This window comes from Geotrypetes seraphini, chromosome 2, assembly GCF_902459505.1.
Source record: "Geotrypetes seraphini chromosome 2, aGeoSer1.1, whole genome shotgun sequence".
NCBI classification, from domain to species: Eukaryota; Metazoa; Chordata; class Amphibia; order Gymnophiona; family Dermophiidae; genus Geotrypetes; species Geotrypetes seraphini.
In genome coordinates, this window is record NC_047085.1 from 49,782,696 (window position 1) to 49,801,512 (window position 18,817).

Sequence of the window (18,817 nt, forward strand, 5' to 3'; positions counted from 1 at the left end):
CAGGTCGTGCAGGTGCAAGACCGGAGGGCTAGGACTTTGATGGGAAGATAGGACTCAATTAGGAAACCGAGGTGGCATGGGGGCCCCTTCTGGTGATTTAGACAGGTCGTGACCTGTTTGGGCCACCGCGGGAGCGGACTGCTGGGCAGGATGGACCTATGGTCTGACCCGGCGGAGGCACTAAAAAAGAAAAAAAAAAAAAAAAGGAGATAGCTCCTTCTCAACACCATCGAAAAGGTTCTTTCTGGACAGAGAAACCGGGGATTTTACTCCCGGTATTTTCTCATCCTGAAGAAGACGGGAAATTTTTGTCTAATCTTGGACCTCAGGGGTCTCAAGTTTTTAGCGAAGGAAAAGTTTTGAATTTTATCCCTGGCAACTTTATATCCCCTCTTAGATCACAACAACTGGCTATGCTTTCTGGATTTGAAAGAAGCCTACACTCACATTCTAGTACATCCGGCCTCTAGGATATTCCTCTGATTTCAAGTAGCTCATCACCATTATCAATACAAAGTACAGTGGTACCTTGGTTTACGAGCATAATTCATTCCAGAAGCATGCTCGTAATCCAAAGTACTTGTATATCAAAGCAACTTTCCCCATAGGCCATAATGGCAATGCTGACAATTCGTTCTAGAATCCAAAAGGTGCCGAGGAAGTGGCGAGGGGTGGCCCAGGGGTCTGTACCTGTCGGGTGTCAGGTCTCTACTTAACACCTCTTCCATCTGCCAGCCACTGGAGAACCCTGCAGTGCCGCTTCAGGGGGATGCCTCGTCTGTCCGCCAGCCGTTGAAGAACCCCTGAGCCCACACAGCACCGCTTCAGGGGGATTCCTCTTCTGTCTGCCGGTCAGCCTTTACGCCAGGTGCCTTCCGCATGTTGGAGAGCCTATGGGAGCCCACGCAGCTGAGTGCCATCCCACCTGCACGTTGTGTATGATCGCGCAGGTCGATGATTGACATTATGCGTGATCATACACAACGTGCAAGTGGGACGGCACTCGGCTGCCTAGGCTCAGATAGAGGCTCTCCAACATGCGGAAGGCACCCGGCGTAGAAGGCTGACTGGCGGACAGAAGAAGAATCCCCAGTAAGTGTTCGTTTATCGGGACAATGCTCGGTTTGCAAGACAAAAGTTTGCCGAGTGTTTTGCTCGTCTTGCAAAACACTCGCAAACCGCGGTTCCACTGTACTACCCTTTGGCCTTGCATCCTCTCCCAGAGTATTCACCAAGTGCCTGGTTGTAGTGGCAGTAGCATTACGGTCTCAGGGCCTCCAAGTCTTTCCTTACCTAGATGACTGGCTCATCAAGGATTCTACCTCGCAAGGGGTGACAGTAGCGATTTGCATGACAATTCTCTTCTTTTTGTGTTTCAAAATCAATATTCCCAAATCCCAACTTCAACCATCTCAGACTGTACAATTCATAGGAGCTCTGTTCATCTCGGGGCGTTTCTACCACAGCAAAGACAAGAAAATTTGATTCAGCTTTGCACTCAGATTTATCATCTTATTTATTTAAAATTATTTGTAGCCCGCCTATCTACAAATCTAGGTGGGGAACAATGTAAACATACAAAATCAGCAAATAACAAACAAATGCAATAGCAATAGTAAATGCCATCAATCTCAACCAGACAAATGATGGTACTCCTGGGACAAGTTTCAAGTTTATTTAAAATTTTTTATACCGCCTAATCAGCCTTCTAGGCAGTGTACAAATTCATAAAAACATAAAACACAAGTTAAAGCTGACATTACGTCGCCAAACTGTAACTTTTAATAACTTTCGAAGACTTTTAAGAACAAAGACAAACAGGAACAAAAGATAAAAAGACAAGAACTACAATAGTCAAAGTAAAAGAATAATTAAGGAAAAAACAATAGGAAGGGCTACACTAAATAATGTTGAACTCACATGGCTTCCATAGTGCATGTTCTGCTGTTTGCAAGACTTCATCTCAGGATACCTCCAATTGGACTCTTGCATCTTAGTGGTCTCAAGCTCTCAACCCACTCTCAACACATTATAGTCATGCCTTCACTTTGACAGTTGCTGCACTGGTGAATGAACTCTTCCAATCTGTCCAGAGGATTTTTGTTCTGTATTGCTCCTCATCAGAAGGTTCTGACCATGGACTCTTCCACTTACACTCGGGGAGCTCAAGCTTTGGTATGTCCTCATGCCTGGGCTGGTAAAAGAAGGTGAAATTGGTTCTTAACTTCTAATCCTACTTTTTTTTTATTCCTGCTTGATTAGTCCAGGACTTGCCCAGAAAGATTGGCTTCAGATCATTCCTCATTATCTTCCATCATTTGTGTTGGACCCTTCCTTTTATTCTTGTGGGGATTCCTGATTTATAAAGTTTCAGGTTTTCTTTGGCAATAGGATACTGGCAAGTTCAGAGCTGCACCACTCTTTTATACTGTGTCACTGAAAGTTAAATGGTCTTTGCTTCCATTTGCTAGTTGGGGAGCATAAACCCACTCGTGTGGACTGGCTTAATAGGATTCAAGGGAAGGAATTAGCAGGTGAGACAAATTTGACCTTGTTTTGCTGCCAAGGTTCCTGAGAAACCTGTTTAATAGATATTCAGCTGAGTAGACACATTGGTTTTAATGGTCATTTCTCTCTGGCACAGTTATAAAAATCTATTTCACTTAGCATCATATTTTTTTTATTTATTTATTTAATTAAGAATCTTAGCATGTCTAGTGTGTGTATGGTGAAGGTGTTATATACTGTCTGTCAGCTTCTACAACACTGTAGTGCTGCTGTTTAATATCTTTTTTTTCTTTTTTTTTTGTAAATCTTTGTTAAATTTCCAAACTACCATAGGGCAAACAATTTCAAAATACATAAGTTAACACGAAATGCACATTAAACTTATAGACATTAATGTACAACTATTTCTCCCCCCCCCAAATAATCAGAAAAAGTACATACCTACAGGAAACCCTCCATATATTCCACAAATGAAATTCTAATGCAAAACCCTCCCCCCTCCCACCCACCCTGGAGCAGTAGTTTGAATTGTATTTATTTTAAAAATACTGTAAATATCATTGTAATTGTCTACAAACAGTGCTAATTATTTTAAGAGTATACATATTTTTAAGAAGAACATAAGAGTTGCTTTACTGAGACATACCTAAGGCCCATCAAACCCACTATCCTATTTCCAACAGTAGCCAATCCAGGCCCCAAGTACCTGGCTAGATCCCAAAGAATAAAACAGATTTTTTGGTGGCTATCCTAGGAATAAGAAGTGCATTTTCCCAAATCCATCTTAATAATGATTTATGGACTTTTCTTTTAGGAAATGATCTAAATCTTTTTAAACCCTGCTGAGCTACCTCTTTTCACCCTTTCTCTGGAAATGAATTCCAGAGTTTAATTATATGTTGAGTGAAGAAATATTTTCTCTAGTTTGTTTTAAATCTACTATTTAGTAACTTCATTGAATGCCCCCGTGTTCTAGTATTTTTGGAAAGAGTAAACAAAGCAATTTACATGTACCTGCTCCACTTAGTGCTTTTTTAGACTTCTATTATATCTCCCTTCAGCCATCTTTTCTCCATGTTGAGGAGCCCTAGATGCTTTTAACCTTTCCGCATGGGAAAATTGTTCCATCCTTTTATTTTTGTCTCTTGTCTCTGAACCTTTTCTAATTCCACTATATCTTTTTTTCAAGATGCGGTGACCAGCAGCACCAAGGATCGATACTAAAGCATTAGAATATTTTCATTTTTATTTTCCATTCCTTTCCTGATAGTTCCTAACATTCTATTTGCCTTCTAAGCCACTGCTGCACAGTGAGTAGAGGGTTTCAATGTATCATCAACAATGACACCTAGATCCTTTTTCTGGCTGGTAATTCCTAATGTGGAACCTTGCATCGCATAGCTATAGTTTGAGTTCCTCTTTCCCACATGCATCATTTTGCACTTGTTCACATTAAGGGGCAATTTCTATAAACGGCATCCTGATTGTAGGCAGAGACGTGGCGCAGGAAATTAGGCCAATAGAAGACCGCGAAGCAGCGTGTTTACTGTGCCTCGGACGCTGCTGAAGCTGGGAGGTTTCTGTTCGTCTCGCGGTGGGTTGGCTGGGAGGGTCAATGGGGGATTTCGTGTGTAATGGGTAGGGTCGGCACAGGGGGGGGGGTTAAAGGAATACATTCTGCTCAAGGGGATGGGAGGCAGGCAGGCTGGCATGGGGGGAGGGCGGGGGGTTTAAATTAAAACATGCTGCTCAGGGGGATGGGAAGAAGGCAGACTGACATCGGGGATGGGGAGGTTATAATGGAAATATGCTCAGGGGGATGGGAGGCAGGCTGCCATTGGGGGGTTAAATTGAAACATGCTGCTCAGGCTGGCATCGGGGGTGGGTGGGGGGGTTAAATGAAAACATGCTGCTCAGGGGGATGGGAGGCAGGCAGGCTGGCATCAGGGGTGGGGGTGGGACAAAGTGTGGAAGATAATGATGGGGACATAGGAAGGAGGCACTGGGGGCACTAAGGACATAGAAAGAGGCACTAAGGACATAGGATGCACTGAGGGCACTAAGCAGGACAGAGGCACTGGGGGCACTAAGTACACGGGAAGGAGGCACTGGGGGTACTAAAGACATAGGAAGGAGGACTGGGGGCATTAAGGACACAGTACGCTGGCACTGGGCCACTAAGGACACAGTACAGAGGTACTGGGGGCACTAAGGATGAACATGGGAAGGAGGCACTAGGGGTACTAAGGATGTAGGAAGGGGTACTAAGGACATGGGAAGGAGGCACTGAGGGCACTAAGAACATAGAAAGGATGCACTGAGGGCACTAAGGACATAGGGAGAGACACAGACAGAAAAAATGACAGACAGACAGGCAGCGTGCAAGGAGAGAGAGACAAAGAAAAAAAATAAAACCAGACAGACAGACATCTACTCTAGCAGGCTTAAAGACTAGTATTTTATATTTACTTTAGAGCGAGAATGTCAAAGTCCCTCCTCGAGGGCCGCAATCCAGTCGGGTTTTCAAGATTTCCCCAATGAATATGCATGAGATCTAATTGCATGCACTGCTTTCATTGTATGCTAATGGATCTCATGCATATTCATTTAAGGAAATCTTGAAAACCTGACTGGATTGCGGCCCTTGAGGAGGGACTTTGACACCCCTGCTTTAGAGGCTCTGGAAGAGACCCATTTACAAAGTATTTATTCTTGCAAATTAATATTTCCAAATTAATAAGTGTCTTTACTCTACCAGAGCCTTTAATTTAGTAGCATAATTAAATGAAATAACTACTGAAGTTTTTATAGGGATGGGCAGGGACTGATTCAATTCTTTGCAGGGACAGGCGAGAATGGATTTGATTCCAGCAGGGACAAGTTTCATTTCCGATGGGGATGAGCTTGATTTCTGTCCCAGACCCTTTGAAGCTCACAGAAACTAACACCTAATGCAGGTCAGCAGCAGAAACTGACTTTGTTTGTTTTAAACAGAAAGTTTGAGCACTGCTCCTAACTTTAAATCTTCTGTTTCAATTTAGGTTCTGCCTCTGGTAAAACACTTCACTTTTAAATCTATTGGAAAAGGTTGTCTACTCTATTATTACGTCAACGAGTTCTAAAATGTACTTTTATTTATTTATTTATTTATTACTGGAGAATAAGCCAGACCCTGCTCTGCCTGCCAGAAGCTATCTCTAGCAGAAGGTTCAAGCTTACAAAACTGTAGAACTATAAAAAGGCTATTATCCTGTGGAGACTAGCTAAGTAAAGTTTGCTTTTTTAAGATCTAAACTATCTATAGAAGGGAACCTACAATTGAGCTTTTCTCCCCAAACCTATCAAAGCTCAGAGCAAAATAATGTATACTTACCCAAAGATATGTCTTCTACTTGTCTCCTCTGATAAAGAGAATATCCTCTTCCCTCTTTCTCTCCTCTCCTGCCAATTAAGCATTGAGTCCATTTGATGCATGGCTTTCTGGGCAATTCAGGTTGTCATTTCTGAAGCTCATTGCCTTTTTAGGCACTCGCGCTTTGACGCCTGTGGAACTGTCGATACTACTTAAAGTTATATGGTCATGGTGCCTCCTCGTCATCAATGAACATTGATACAGTTGGTCATTTTAGAGGGCATCGCCTTCTCTGACATCTGCGCTTCGATGACTGTGGCACTTTTGATATCACTTGATGATATATAGTGTTGGTGCCTCCTTTTCATGCATCAATCTACATCGATACCGATCCATGCTAAGTGTAGCATATCAAACAACAGTACCTTCTCCAGGTCTTCTTGCATCATAGCATCAATGATCATTGAGCCTTAATGCAGTGGTTTTTTTTTACAGTAGTAGATTTTTCTTCAATACAGCGGCGTCTACACGGATGGTACCTGTCCGAGATCCAAGGATATGGGTGTACATCACATGTGTCAACACAAGACCCGCAGGCTGAATCTGGTCCGCCTGGCTGTTTTATGTAGCCTGTGGTGACTGTGCGCCTTACACTACATCAGGGGTGTCCAACTCGTGGGTCGCAGGCAGCCAGCTTGAGGGTGATGTGGCGTTTTGTTCATTTTCCGTCCCCGGGTGTTTACCTTCTGGCCAGCTCCCTCCTCCTCACTGCAGTTGTTTCTCTGCACAAAGTCGCTGACGGTAGCTCCTTGCATGTTCCCATTTGAGCCCTTGTGATTAGCCTTCCTCAGGTATCTCACCCTTAAAGTGGTGTTTTTCGTAATGGTCACTTCTGCTCACAGGATTTCGGAGATACAGGCTCTCTCCAGTTGTAACGCTTATTTGTCTTTTTCAGAGGATTCTATATTCTTGCAGACAGTTCCTCTTTTGCTGAAAGTGGTTTCTCCTTTCCATGTGAATCAGGAGATTTGTTTGCTTTTATTTGTGATGGAGGTTTTGAGGGTCACTGATTGGAAATTTCACAAGCTCAATGTTTGGAGGGTTCTTCTTCGGTATCTGAAGGTGACAAATTATTTTTGTCTTTTTTTATCACCTTTTTGTCCATTTTCCAAGGCCCTTGAAAGGGCCAGGCAGCTTCAAAGGCTTCCATTGTGAGGTGGATTAAGGTAGCTGTTGAGTCTGCTTGTATTAATAGAGGTAGGCAAGTTCCTTAGGAATTGAAGGCCACTCTACCAGGGTTCAGGCTGTGTCTTGAACAGAGAACTGGGCGATCTCCTGTGAGGAGATATGCAGGGTAGTGGGTTTACTCCTTTGCTAGGCATTACAGATTGGGCATGCTTGCCAGAGCCTAGTTGGATTTTGGTAGAGCTATCATTTGGGAGGCTTTGTCTTCCACCACCCACTAGAACTGTTTTGGTAAACCCCATTTGTGCAGAACAGTGAGCTGAGGCTAAGAAAGGACAAATTATGTCTTACCTGATAATTTTCTTTTTTTCAGTCAGCAAAACTGTTCTGCAATCCTGCCTTTGGAAGACCTCAGCCCAAAGTTCTGGGTGTGCTCTGTATTCTCTCAGTTGCTCAAAAAAACCCCAACAAAATAGTTCTTTGATTTGTTGCCTGTTTGACATTTCCCTAGTTAGTGTAGGGTGGCGAGTGCTACTATGCAGTGTCTTGCTCGCCTCCTTCTCATTGTGGTTGCAGTGGTTGATGGGACACAGATGCATTACATAAGAAGGGACTTCTGCTTTGGTAGAAGCATACTGGATTCTTCCAGGGGGTTCCAGAGCTTATACAGTGATGGCACTGTAGATCTCGGTCTTTTGTGCGCAGAACGGTTTCACTGATTAAAGAAAAGAAAATTTTCAGGAAGGGCATAATTTCTCCTTATTCCATCTAACCAGACTCAAGAAAAAGAAATTAGCATGTATGACTAAACTTCACCTTTTTTAATTGCCCCTAAATGCAAACCTGTTTTGTGGTGATTTGAGGTATAGAATAACATACTTGAGATTTCATGGAAACTTTCTTTTTTGTCTAACACCTCTTCACTAGCTCATTCTTATTTAAACTGTTGTTATTTAATAACTGTGGTTGAAGTCCTGGATTATCAAATGATGGACTCGGGGAGAAAGAAACCAGTGGTGGATAGAAGGGGCAGCACCTGCTTGCTCTTGAATGGTACTGAAAATCTTAAAAAAGGTTTCCATCCACTAGGCCAGCAGATCACCTTAATTGCCTGGATGCCCCTCCTGGGGAACCGAACAGCAAGAAAATAGCAATGATGGCGAAACAAACAAAATATAATTCCAAACTTTTTATTTTTTTATTGTAACTAGTTTTAAAGTGTCTGTTCAGATGTGACTAACAAATAGCAACTGAATTTGATCCTGAAAAATTTATTCAAAATTTACATATGCTTTATTCTGATATGTTTTCTCAACAAAGTATTAGGGACAGTAGCTGCAGCTTATATATCATAATTAGTTTTCAAGGAAAAGCTGCCTCATTATTTTGAGGCACAAATTAATTTTTTTTTCTCCTAGGCATATGCTTTCCTCTCCCCCGCCCTCTTTTTGCCAGACTTGCAATTTTTTATATCTGTTTTTAGAGGTATTTGTTTAAAATAACTTCTAGTTTGCCTATATACTGTTAGGCAGATTTATAGACAAATTTATGAAATAAACACATATTGAAATAATATAAAATAATAATATTAAACATCAAAATAAAAATAGCCAAAATATAAAACAAGTCCACAATTTTAAAAAAATAGCATTTATTTAGCATGGAAGATCTGAATTACAAATTGCTCATATTGAAGACATATAATAATTTAATCTGCTCATTTTTCTTTCTTGTAGGTTGTGCTAAAGATCATCAAGCATTACCAGGAGGAAGGACATGGGAGTGAGGTTGTCCAGGGCGTATTACTAGGACTTGTGGTAGATGACAGACTTGAAATCACTAATTGCTTTCCATTCCCTCAACACACAGAAGATGATGCTGACTTTGATGAAGGTAATTCATGCTTTCTATTCAGAACAGACCTGTTTCCTGAATTGCATTGTTAGATAAATATGTGCATATCCTTTTGCTAGAATCCAGATTTATACATTTCAAAAATAGCACCTCCTAACTCTTATTTGGATGTATTGCTTTTTGTTTACAATGATACAATAGTCTCTATCCCTAAAGAGCTCATATTCTAAGTACCTATGGCAGTAGGAGATAGTGACTTATTCAAGATTGCAAGAGAGTTCACTGGCAGAAGTGGAATTAGAACCCTGGTTTCTCCTGGTTCACAGTCCATTGCTCTAACCACTGGACCACTTCTTCTTCCTCCTCTTCCTCCTACTGAGTTTAAGGTTTTAAAGCTGATATAGAGCTCAGCAATATGCTTTCTTTAGGAATAGTCCTCACTAAAAGTTTCCACTCTTATACTTAACCAGCAGTGTGATATAATTTGTGTTGGATCCATCAGAATATTTCAATATCTAATCCATTCTGCATATTCAGCAGTTAGATACATTTGTATTTGTCATCAATTCAGTTATTCATTCTTTCAATCTTCGATATTAAGCATTTTTTTATTCCTTTTTTGATATAATAAAATAACTTATCTTTTATAAGCAGAAGTTGGTAGCAGGAGACATTTATTTTCAAACAATTTTGTTGATGATAAACCATACATTACAAAAGTGAAGACCAAGGCAATACACAAGAACAATTCAGAAAGAGCAACATGGTGCTATGAAGGTCATGACAATATAGTCTTCATCTTTTAGATAAATACAACTGGAACCCCAACTCTTATTTATCCCCCTCCCCCAATACCCGAACCACTCTCAAAATGTTGGCGTTGTCCCGCGTTTCAATCTTTTTGGAAGCGTGCTGGAGCTTACATCAGACGAATCTTGGGACAAACCCTGGCTTTGTCTCCGGAGTAGAGAGTTGCGTGGGGACAGAAATCAAACCCGTCCCCGTCTGTCCCCGCTAGGAGTTAAACCCGTCCCCGCTGGAATCAAACCCGTCCCCGCCCGTCCCTGTATAAACTTCAGAAGTAGTTACTTCATTTATTACTGAATTAAAGGCTCTGGTAGAGACCCATTTACAAATAAGCAGACACTTTAATTTGGAAATATTAATTGAGAAGAATACATACTTTGTAAATGGGTTTCTACCAGAGCCTCTAATGTAAATATAAAATATAAATACTCAGCTGATGAGGACCCTCATGCTGTCAGCTGAGGACTTCCTCTGCAGTTGGCTGGGGGTCCCTTTTGCCAAGCTTGGCAGGCAGCAGTAGCGTCCAAGTCACAGATGCTGGCACCTCAGTGGCTCATGGATGCTGCCAGCGACTGCTGCGCTTGGTGGAGGGGAGTTCTGGCCGTCTCCAGAGGAGATCCTCTGCTGGTGGTGCTTGGGGATCATCAGTGTTGAAGTCATCAAGTACTTCAACACTGTAGAAATAAAACCAGAAATAAAAACTGGGAAAATCCCTTCTCTTCAGAATCACAGGTCTTTGGAACGACCTTACTACCCCGCTGCGGAACCTGGGCTCCCTCCAATTATTCCACAAGCAACTGAAAACCTGGCTTTTCACTAAAATGTAATTCTATCCCCCCTTACTCTTCTTTTCTATATATAAGTTCATGTAAACCTTTTTTTTCCTTCTCTTCCTATATTTTAAGTTCTTGTAAACCGTGCCGAGCTCCACATCCGTGGAGATATGCGGTATATAAACTTAAGGTTTGGTTTAGTTTAGTTTAGAAATGCATTTCCTTTTCTTTTGAACACAATACAAAGACATCTGCTATATACATTTCCCAAAGCTAACATATTTTAGTCAATAAATTCCGTTTTTTACCTTTGTTTCTGGAAACTTATTTTTCCATCAAGTTGGTCCCAGTTTCTTTTTTCCGCTTTACCATCTTCTGTAAAATCTTCTGTTGCTATCCATTGGTTCCTCCTATCATGGTCCTGCATTTATCCCTTTTTCGCCCCTGCCCACCAGCCCCATGCTCAACATTTCTCCTTCTGTTCTATCACCCCTCTCCAGCACCATGCCACATCTCTTCCTCCATTCCCTTCACCACTATGTCCAACATTCCTCCCTCTTGCATCCCTTTCAGTCTGTCCCACTGTTCCCTTTCCACCACATTTCTCACTCTCATTTTTCTTTTCCCTATCATCTGTACCTCACTCCCTCCCTATGTCCAAAAATTCTCCTCTTTCTTCTTCCCTGTGTGTACACAACTATCTCTCTTTCCTGCTCACTGACACACCCATGCCCAATTCTCCCTTTCTATTCCCTCCCCCACCTCAGCATCTCTTTCCCTCCCTTCCTCTCTCCCCAGTTCATGCCTTCTGTGTCCAAAAATGCACTCCTTCCCACCCCTTCATTCACGTCCAGGTAACAGCAGGGGTTGGAGGCAGCCTGTAGCACGTCATATGTAGCCGACCCGGAAGTCTTCCCCCAAAGTCAGAGCTGACGTTGGAGGGAAGGCTTCGCGTCGGTCTGGCAGCGGCTGAGGTGTCAGGTGGAAGGGGGTAGATACTGGATGTAGGAGGTGAGAGGAGACAGACTTTAGATAGAAAGGGGGAGGGATTAGACACACTGGATGAAAGGGGAAAGATAACAGACAAGCTGGAATGCCTGGGGAGAGAGAAAGACAGCTGATGGATGTAAAGAAAGGAGAGGGGAGGAAGACGTTGAAAGGAAAGGAGGAGAAGGGGAGGATGCGGATGGAAGAGAGGAAAGAGAAACATGGGGCACACACTGAATAAAAGGGAGAGAAAGAGAAATGAAGCAGATGCTGGGCTGAAAGGGGGAGAGAAAGATGGACAGATGCTGAATGGAAGGGGGAGAGATAAGGGTGGATGATGGATGTGGTGACAGGGGGGCAGAAAGGAGAAAGAGGAGACAGATGGAAAGAGGGGGAGGGGCAGATGTTGGATGGAAAGGAGAAAGAGAGAGGGCAGATGCTGGATGGAAATGGAAGAGAGGGAAGATGCTGGAGAGAAAGGACAAATGCTGGATAGAAGGGGAGCATAGAGAGAGGGGGAAATGCTGAATTATTGGAGAGAAAGATAATGGAAGCGCTGGTTAAGGACAGCATCTGTGAACACATTGAAAACAATGGACAGCTAGAGTCGAATCAGCATGGCTTCTGCAAGGATAGGTCATGCCTTACAAACTTATTGTACTTCTTTGAGGGGGTAAACAGCCAGGTGGATAAAGGGGAATCTATAGACATCATTTACCTTGACTTCCAAAAAGCCTTCGACAAGGTACCACACGAAAGACTGCTTAAGAAGATATGGAACCACGGGGTGCAAGGGAAGGTCCACTGATGGATCAAAAACTGGCTGGTGGACAGGAAGCAGAGGGTTGGAATAAAGGGACATTACTCAGACTGGAAATGGGTCACGAGCGGAGTTCCGCAGGGGTCGGTGCTGGGACCGCTCCTGTTCAATATCTACATAAACGACCTAGAGGTGGAAACAAAATGTGAGGTCATTAAATTTGCGGATGACACCAAACTATACAGCAGGGTTAAAACCATGGAAGATTGCGAAGATCTCCAAAAGGATCTAACGACACTGAAAGAGTGGGCCAAAAAGTGGCAAATGAGCTTCAACATAGGGAAATGCAAGGTCATGCATGTGGGGAAAAAGAACCCGATGTTCACTTACAAAATTGGGGGATCACTACTAGGGGTAAGTAACCTTGAAAGAGACCTGGGAGTGATGGTAGACACAACACTGAAGGCGTCGGCGTAGTGCGCCACAGCCTCAAGGAAAGCAAACAAAATGTTGGGTATCATTAAAAAGGGTATCACGACCAGGACGAAGGAAGTCATCCTGCCACTGTATCGTGCAATGGTGCGGCCGCATCTGGAATACTGTGTCCAGCACTGGTCGCCGTACCTCAAGAAGGACATGGCAGTACTTGAGGGAGTCCAGAGAAGAGCAACTAAGCTGATAAAGGGTATGGAAAATATCTCATATACTGACAGATTGAAACAGTTAGGACTGTTCTCCCTGGAGAAGCGGAGACTTAGGGGAGACATGATACCGTGTTTCCCCGATGGTAAGACACTGTCTTATTTTTTTTGGAAGGCCAAAATATGCTCTAGGGCTTATTTTCGGGGGGATGCCTTATTTACCCTTTCAATGTCTTTCCACCCTCCCTCCACTCCGGCCCAGCCCAGTATGAAATATTTCCTTTTGTTTCCCTCCCCTCTCTCTTCTCCTCCCTCACCCACGAGTCCTGCATCTGGCCCTCTCCCTCCTACCTGCACCTGGCAACACCCCCCTGCTCCGCGGCTCTCTTCAGCAACTCGTCAGCAGCGGTGATCAAGACAAGCTACCGACATCGAGGCCTTCCCTCTACGAGTCCCGCCTTTGTGGAAAAAGGAAGTTGAAACAAGCGGGACTCGCAGAGGGTAGGCCCCGACGTCAGAAGCTTGTGTCGATCGCTGATGCTGAGTTGCCGAAGAGAGCCGCGGAGCAGGGGATGTGGCCGGAAGCAGGTAGAAGGGAGAGGGAGATAGGAAGGCTGTAGATCTCCGGAGCATGACACCGACCCCGGCCAGGATGATTTCTTTTTCAGGCGTGCATCTTACAAGTCCGGCGTCGCGGCGGGAAATAGCCATGCTGAGAAGTGAGCTCAGCACTACACAGATGAAAGCCTTGCTTGCTGATTGGTCCGGCGGCACGGCCGCCGGACCAATCAGCAAGCAAGGCTTTCATCTGTGTAGTGCTGAGCTCACTTCTCAGCATGGCTATTTCCCGCCGCGACGCCGGACTTGTAAGTTGCATTCCTGCGTGACAAGGTGGAAAAGAGCCACATGCGGCTCTGGAGCCGCGGGTTGCCGACCCCCGCGGTAGACGGAGGGACCACACGGAGTCACCCACCGTACCACCCGATTCGGGTAAGCGCAGGTATCGGTGGGTGGCTTATTTGCGGGGGGGGGGGGTGGCTTATTTGCGGGGGGGGTGCCTTATTTTACAATTTTTTTTAAAAAGGGGGGTCTGTCTTATTTGATGGCCCTGCCTTATCATCGGGGAAACACGGTAGAAACCTTCAAGATCCTGAAAGGCATAGAGAAAGTAGACGGGGACAGATTTTTCAAATTAAGGGGAGCCACAAGCACAAGGGGACACTCAGAAAAATTGAAAGGGGACAGGTTTAGAACAAACGCTAGGAATTTCTTTTTCACCCAGAGGGTGGTGGATACATGGAATGTGCTTCCAGAGGCTGTGGTAGACAGAAGCACATTACAGGGCTTCAAAGAAGGTTTGGATAGGTTCCTAGAGGACAAAGGGATTGAGGGGTATAGATAGGTGTAGAGGTAGGTTATAGGGATAGGAGTAGAGGTAGGTTATAGGGATAGGAGTAGAGGTAGGTTACAGGGATAGGAGTAGAGGTAGGTTATAGGGATAGGAGTAGAGATAGATTATAGAGCTAGTCAGGGACCACTGCTCAGGCAATGGGCCTGATGGGCCGCCGCGGGAGCGGACCGCTCGGCGAGCTGGACCTCTGGTCTGCCTCAGCGGAGGCAACTTCTTATGTTCTTAATTAGTGACAGACTAGGAAATAAGAAGAAGTGGAATAAGAGAGTCAGAGTGAGGGAAAGAAATGGTAAGTTTTGGTAGACAGAGCAGACCATCTAAACTCACAGGGCTTGAGAAAGCTGGATCATTCTGGTAGCGGCAGAGCAGTTTTCATCCTTGCTTGCTGCCATCCAAGATCCCGGGTCGCAGCTCCTCGCTGGGTTTTTGCAGCTTCAGCTCAGCAGCCCTCGGTGTCCACCGATCCCCACTTATCTCTGAGCCACAGATCGTGGCTCATGCAGCAGAACTGGGCCCTGCACACTGTGCGTGACCGGTGAAGTTAGTTCATTTCGAGTTTGTCCCGAGGAGGAGGAGGACTCTATCCGCCCGCTCTAGCCTGCACGTGACACCTCCCCACGAAACGGCAACAGTCTCTATCACATAGGCATGGAGCTCAGCATGTAGGCACACAGAGTCTGTGTACCTACGTGCTGAGTTCACTGCCAACGTGACAGAGACTGTTGCTTCTGATTCGTCGTGACTCGGGAGCTCAGCTTGGCACCGGACCCGGACCGGAAATTAGGTAGGCCTCGGGATAGGAACCCTGGTTCCATCCCTGTGGGATCCCGTCAGCCTTGGAGTGGTCCCCGTGGGAGTCCTGTGGGCCTGGGAGGGGTCCCCGTGGGAGTCCCGTTGACCTAGGGGGGATCCTCGCTGGGAGAGTGTGACGCAGTGGTTAAAGCTACAGCTTCAGCACCCTGGGGTTGTGGGTTCAAACCCACACTGCTCCTTGTGACCCTGGGCAAGTCACTTAATTCCCCCCCCCCCCAATTGACCCAGGTACATTAGATAGATTGTGAGCCCGCCGGGTCAGACAGGGAAAATGCTTGAGTACCTGAATAAACTCATGTAAACCATTCTGAGCTCTCCTGGGAGAACAGTATAGAAAATTATATAAATAAATAAATAAAATAAATTCCTGATAACCCATGCAGACCTCTACTCTGGAGGTGGTGTTTTTGAGGTTGCTGAGCTCCTATGGAGTTCGGGTGCAGGGCTCTAGATTATAGGTCCAGAAATTATGTATCTTGGGCTTGAAATCGATTCTGAAATAGTGGACCTCAGAGGGACCTCCCTCTTATTGGGGTTGGAGACTGGCTATCCATGAGATATTGGGAATGGAGGCCCAGGATGCCAAGGGCACCTACAAACGGAGAAAACATTTCCTAACTATTGGGACCCTTATCTCAATTCTTTATCACGTCAAATGCACAGCTGCACTTTGAATCAGCTGTGAATAACTCTGCTCTGTGCAGCAATTAGTTTCTATCCTTCTTACCTCAGTGCAGGAGACATTTAATGCTGACATGAATTCATGTTTTGCCATGTGGCTGTGTCCTAGGCCAGTCTCTAAAACAGTGTCTCTCAAACTTTCTTGAGCCGGGGCACACTAAAGGTAGTGGCCATGGCTTGAGGCATCCAGAAGTGTGCGGATGTTGCCGTGATGACATCACGCATATGTGTGACGACATTACGTCGATGTCCGTGCATGTGCAGAGGCCCTCAAGATGGGCCTTGAGATGCCAGTAGGGGGTGCCAGTTGGGAAGAAAGCTAGAGAGAAGGATAGGCACTGGCGCCAGCTGATTGCCTACAGCAGTGTTTCTCAACTACTTCAAGCTAAGTACCCCCTACGTCTAACAAATATCAACTGAGTACCCCAACCACAGACCTCCCTAGGCCCACCCAAGCTCTGCCCCAGATCCATCCCCTTTACTAATTGTAATGCATTTTTTTTTCCATATGCATACAATATAAAGAGTAGATATAAATTCTCAAAACTGACACATTTCAATCACTATATTGAAAATAAAATAATTTTACCTACTGGCGATCCTCTGCAGGCTGCTGTAATTAGCTTTAAAGGTGAGACCGGGAGGGCAGGGGGGAAGCCGAAGGACGCTAGAGAGAAGGGGGAAACATGCAGGCCTTTGGCGAATCGGGCAGTTCTGGTGCTGTACCGCATAGGGAAATCACCTGGCAGGTGCCTCTCTTCCTCCTCAGTGGAATCTCAGGACGTACACTAGGCACACAGTTTGAGATACACTGCTCTAAAAGGTTCATTCGTACAAACCATTGTAAATTGGCTAATAATTTGACTGAATGATTGTTGACTAAGTGCTGTAGATTTTGTTGTGTTTGTCCCCATAGGTGGATTTGTTCTAGTTTCCATTTTCTGTTCACATTAAAGTACCAGGCAGCTATGTTATTGATTTTTGCCATATTTGATTTCTTTCACTACATATTAGAAATGTCCTTTTGGTCTTTGTGCTTTCTATCTGAGCAATGGAAAGAAGAGTTCATTTTCTCTAGTGAATAAGTTTGGGCCTATTGTAACTGTTAATATATTTTAGTACTATGACAGATGGCTATACTAATTAAGGCAGTTTATACTAGCCACAGAAGAATTTGATTGTTTGTGATTCTTATAAAATGATTGATACTAGTCTCAGATTAATGCAGAAACTAATTGGCCATAGAAAACGAGATACAGACTAAAACTATGAAAGAGTTAAGTGAAAGGTTTCAAATGGTTGTGTATTAATATAATTCATTTTAGCTTTCAAGAAAATATTTTTAAATTATAGAGTGAGCTTTATAAACCAAATACACAACCTAATATTGCTTTGGGCTAGGGTTAGACTCGGGCAGTAGAAATAGAGTAACAAAAGTGCATTTTAGGATTGAATCAGAAAAAATAATGCTACTAAATATTGGAATTAAAAGAAAACAATGCATGGCAAGGTTTACTGTGGTTAGCTGTGTGAATTATATTCATTGAAAAACTGAAGTACACTTTTATCATTTCTATCATCATTTGGGTAGCACAAGTTCTTGGAAGTGCTAGGGGACTGCTTCCTGGAACAAATGGTGGGAGAGCTGACGACAGGAAACGCCACCTTGGACTTGGTCCTAAATGGCATTACGGGACTGACGAAAGAAGTAGAAGTCACGGTCCCGCTGGGGACGAGCGATCACAACATGATCAACTTTAAACTTGACATCGGGAAAGGGAAACGTACCAAAACCTTAACCACGACCGTAAACTTTAAAAAGAGAAGATACGATAGAATGAGAGCCAAGGTGAAACAATGGCTCAACAAAAAGATAGACAAAGTTAAAACGGTAGATCAGGCATGGTTCCTACTGAAAAATACTATCACGGAAGCACAAAATTTCTACATTCTGTGAATTTCCAAAAAAAGAACAACTAAAGGCAAGGGAGAACCGGCATGGCTTACTGGAGAGGTGAAGGAAGCCATAAAAGAAAAGAAAGACTCTTTTTAAAAATGGAAACGCACGAAAACAACCGAAGCTTGGAACAAACACAAAGATGATCAGAAGAAATGTCACAAGGCGGTGAGGGATGCCAAAAAGGACTATGAGAAGAAAATAGCACAAGAGGCCAAAAATTTCAAGCCCTTCTTTAGATACGTAAAAGGGAAAAACCCCGCAAAAGAGGCAGTGGGACCGCTGGATGACCAGGGAAGAAAAGGGTACATCAAGGAAGACAAACAAATCGCAAACAGACTAAATTTCTTCTTTGCGTCTGTCTTTACAAAGGAAGACACGCAGCAATACCAGAAGCAATGAATGTTTTCAAAGGAGTAATAGAGGACAGCCTCACCACAGTAGAAGTAGATTTAGACCAGATATACTACCAGATCGACAAACTTAAAAGTGACAAATCCCCTGGACCAGATGTAATTCACCAGAGAGTCTTAAAAGAATTGAAGATTGAAATCGGAGAACTATTGCAAAAACTTGAAAACCTGTCAATTAGAACTGGACAGATACCGGACGACTGGAAGATAGTGAACGTCACGCCAATTTTCAAAAAAGGATCAAGAGGAGAACTGGGCAACTACAGACCTGTGAGTCTTACTTCTGTCTCTGGAAAGATGGTTGAAGCACTGATTAAAGATAGCATAGTCCGGCGCTTGGATACACACAACCTGATGAGAGCCAGTCAACATGGCTTCAGGAAAGGGAAATCGTGTTTGGGACGAATTTACTTCAATTTTTTGAGACCGTGAACAAACAAATTGATAGTGGAAAACCGGTGGACTTCCAGAAAGCATTCGACAAGGTTCCACATGAAAGACTTCTCAGGAAACTACAAAGCCATGGAATAAGGGAGATATACTAAGGCAAATGGCTGGAAAACAGAAAACAGAGAGTGGGCATAAATGGGAAACTCTCAGACTGGGATAAAGTGACTAGCGGTGTATCCCAGGGCTCGGTACTTGGGCCCATCTTATTTAATATTTTTATCAGTG

At 44.0% G+C, this 18,817-nt stretch overlaps 1 protein-coding gene across 1 annotated transcript in view; it reads left to right on the top strand.

Annotated features, from left to right (window-relative positions):
* Positions 1-18,817, top strand: part of EIF3H (eukaryotic translation initiation factor 3 subunit H) — a 217,611-nt gene that overhangs the window by 50,248 nt on the left and 148,546 nt on the right. The window contains exon 2 of the mRNA XM_033934865.1: positions 8,782-8,938. Coding sequence (XP_033790756.1) covers positions 8,782-8,938 — 157 coding nt within the window. The remainder of the gene's footprint in view (positions 1-8,781; positions 8,939-18,817) is intronic.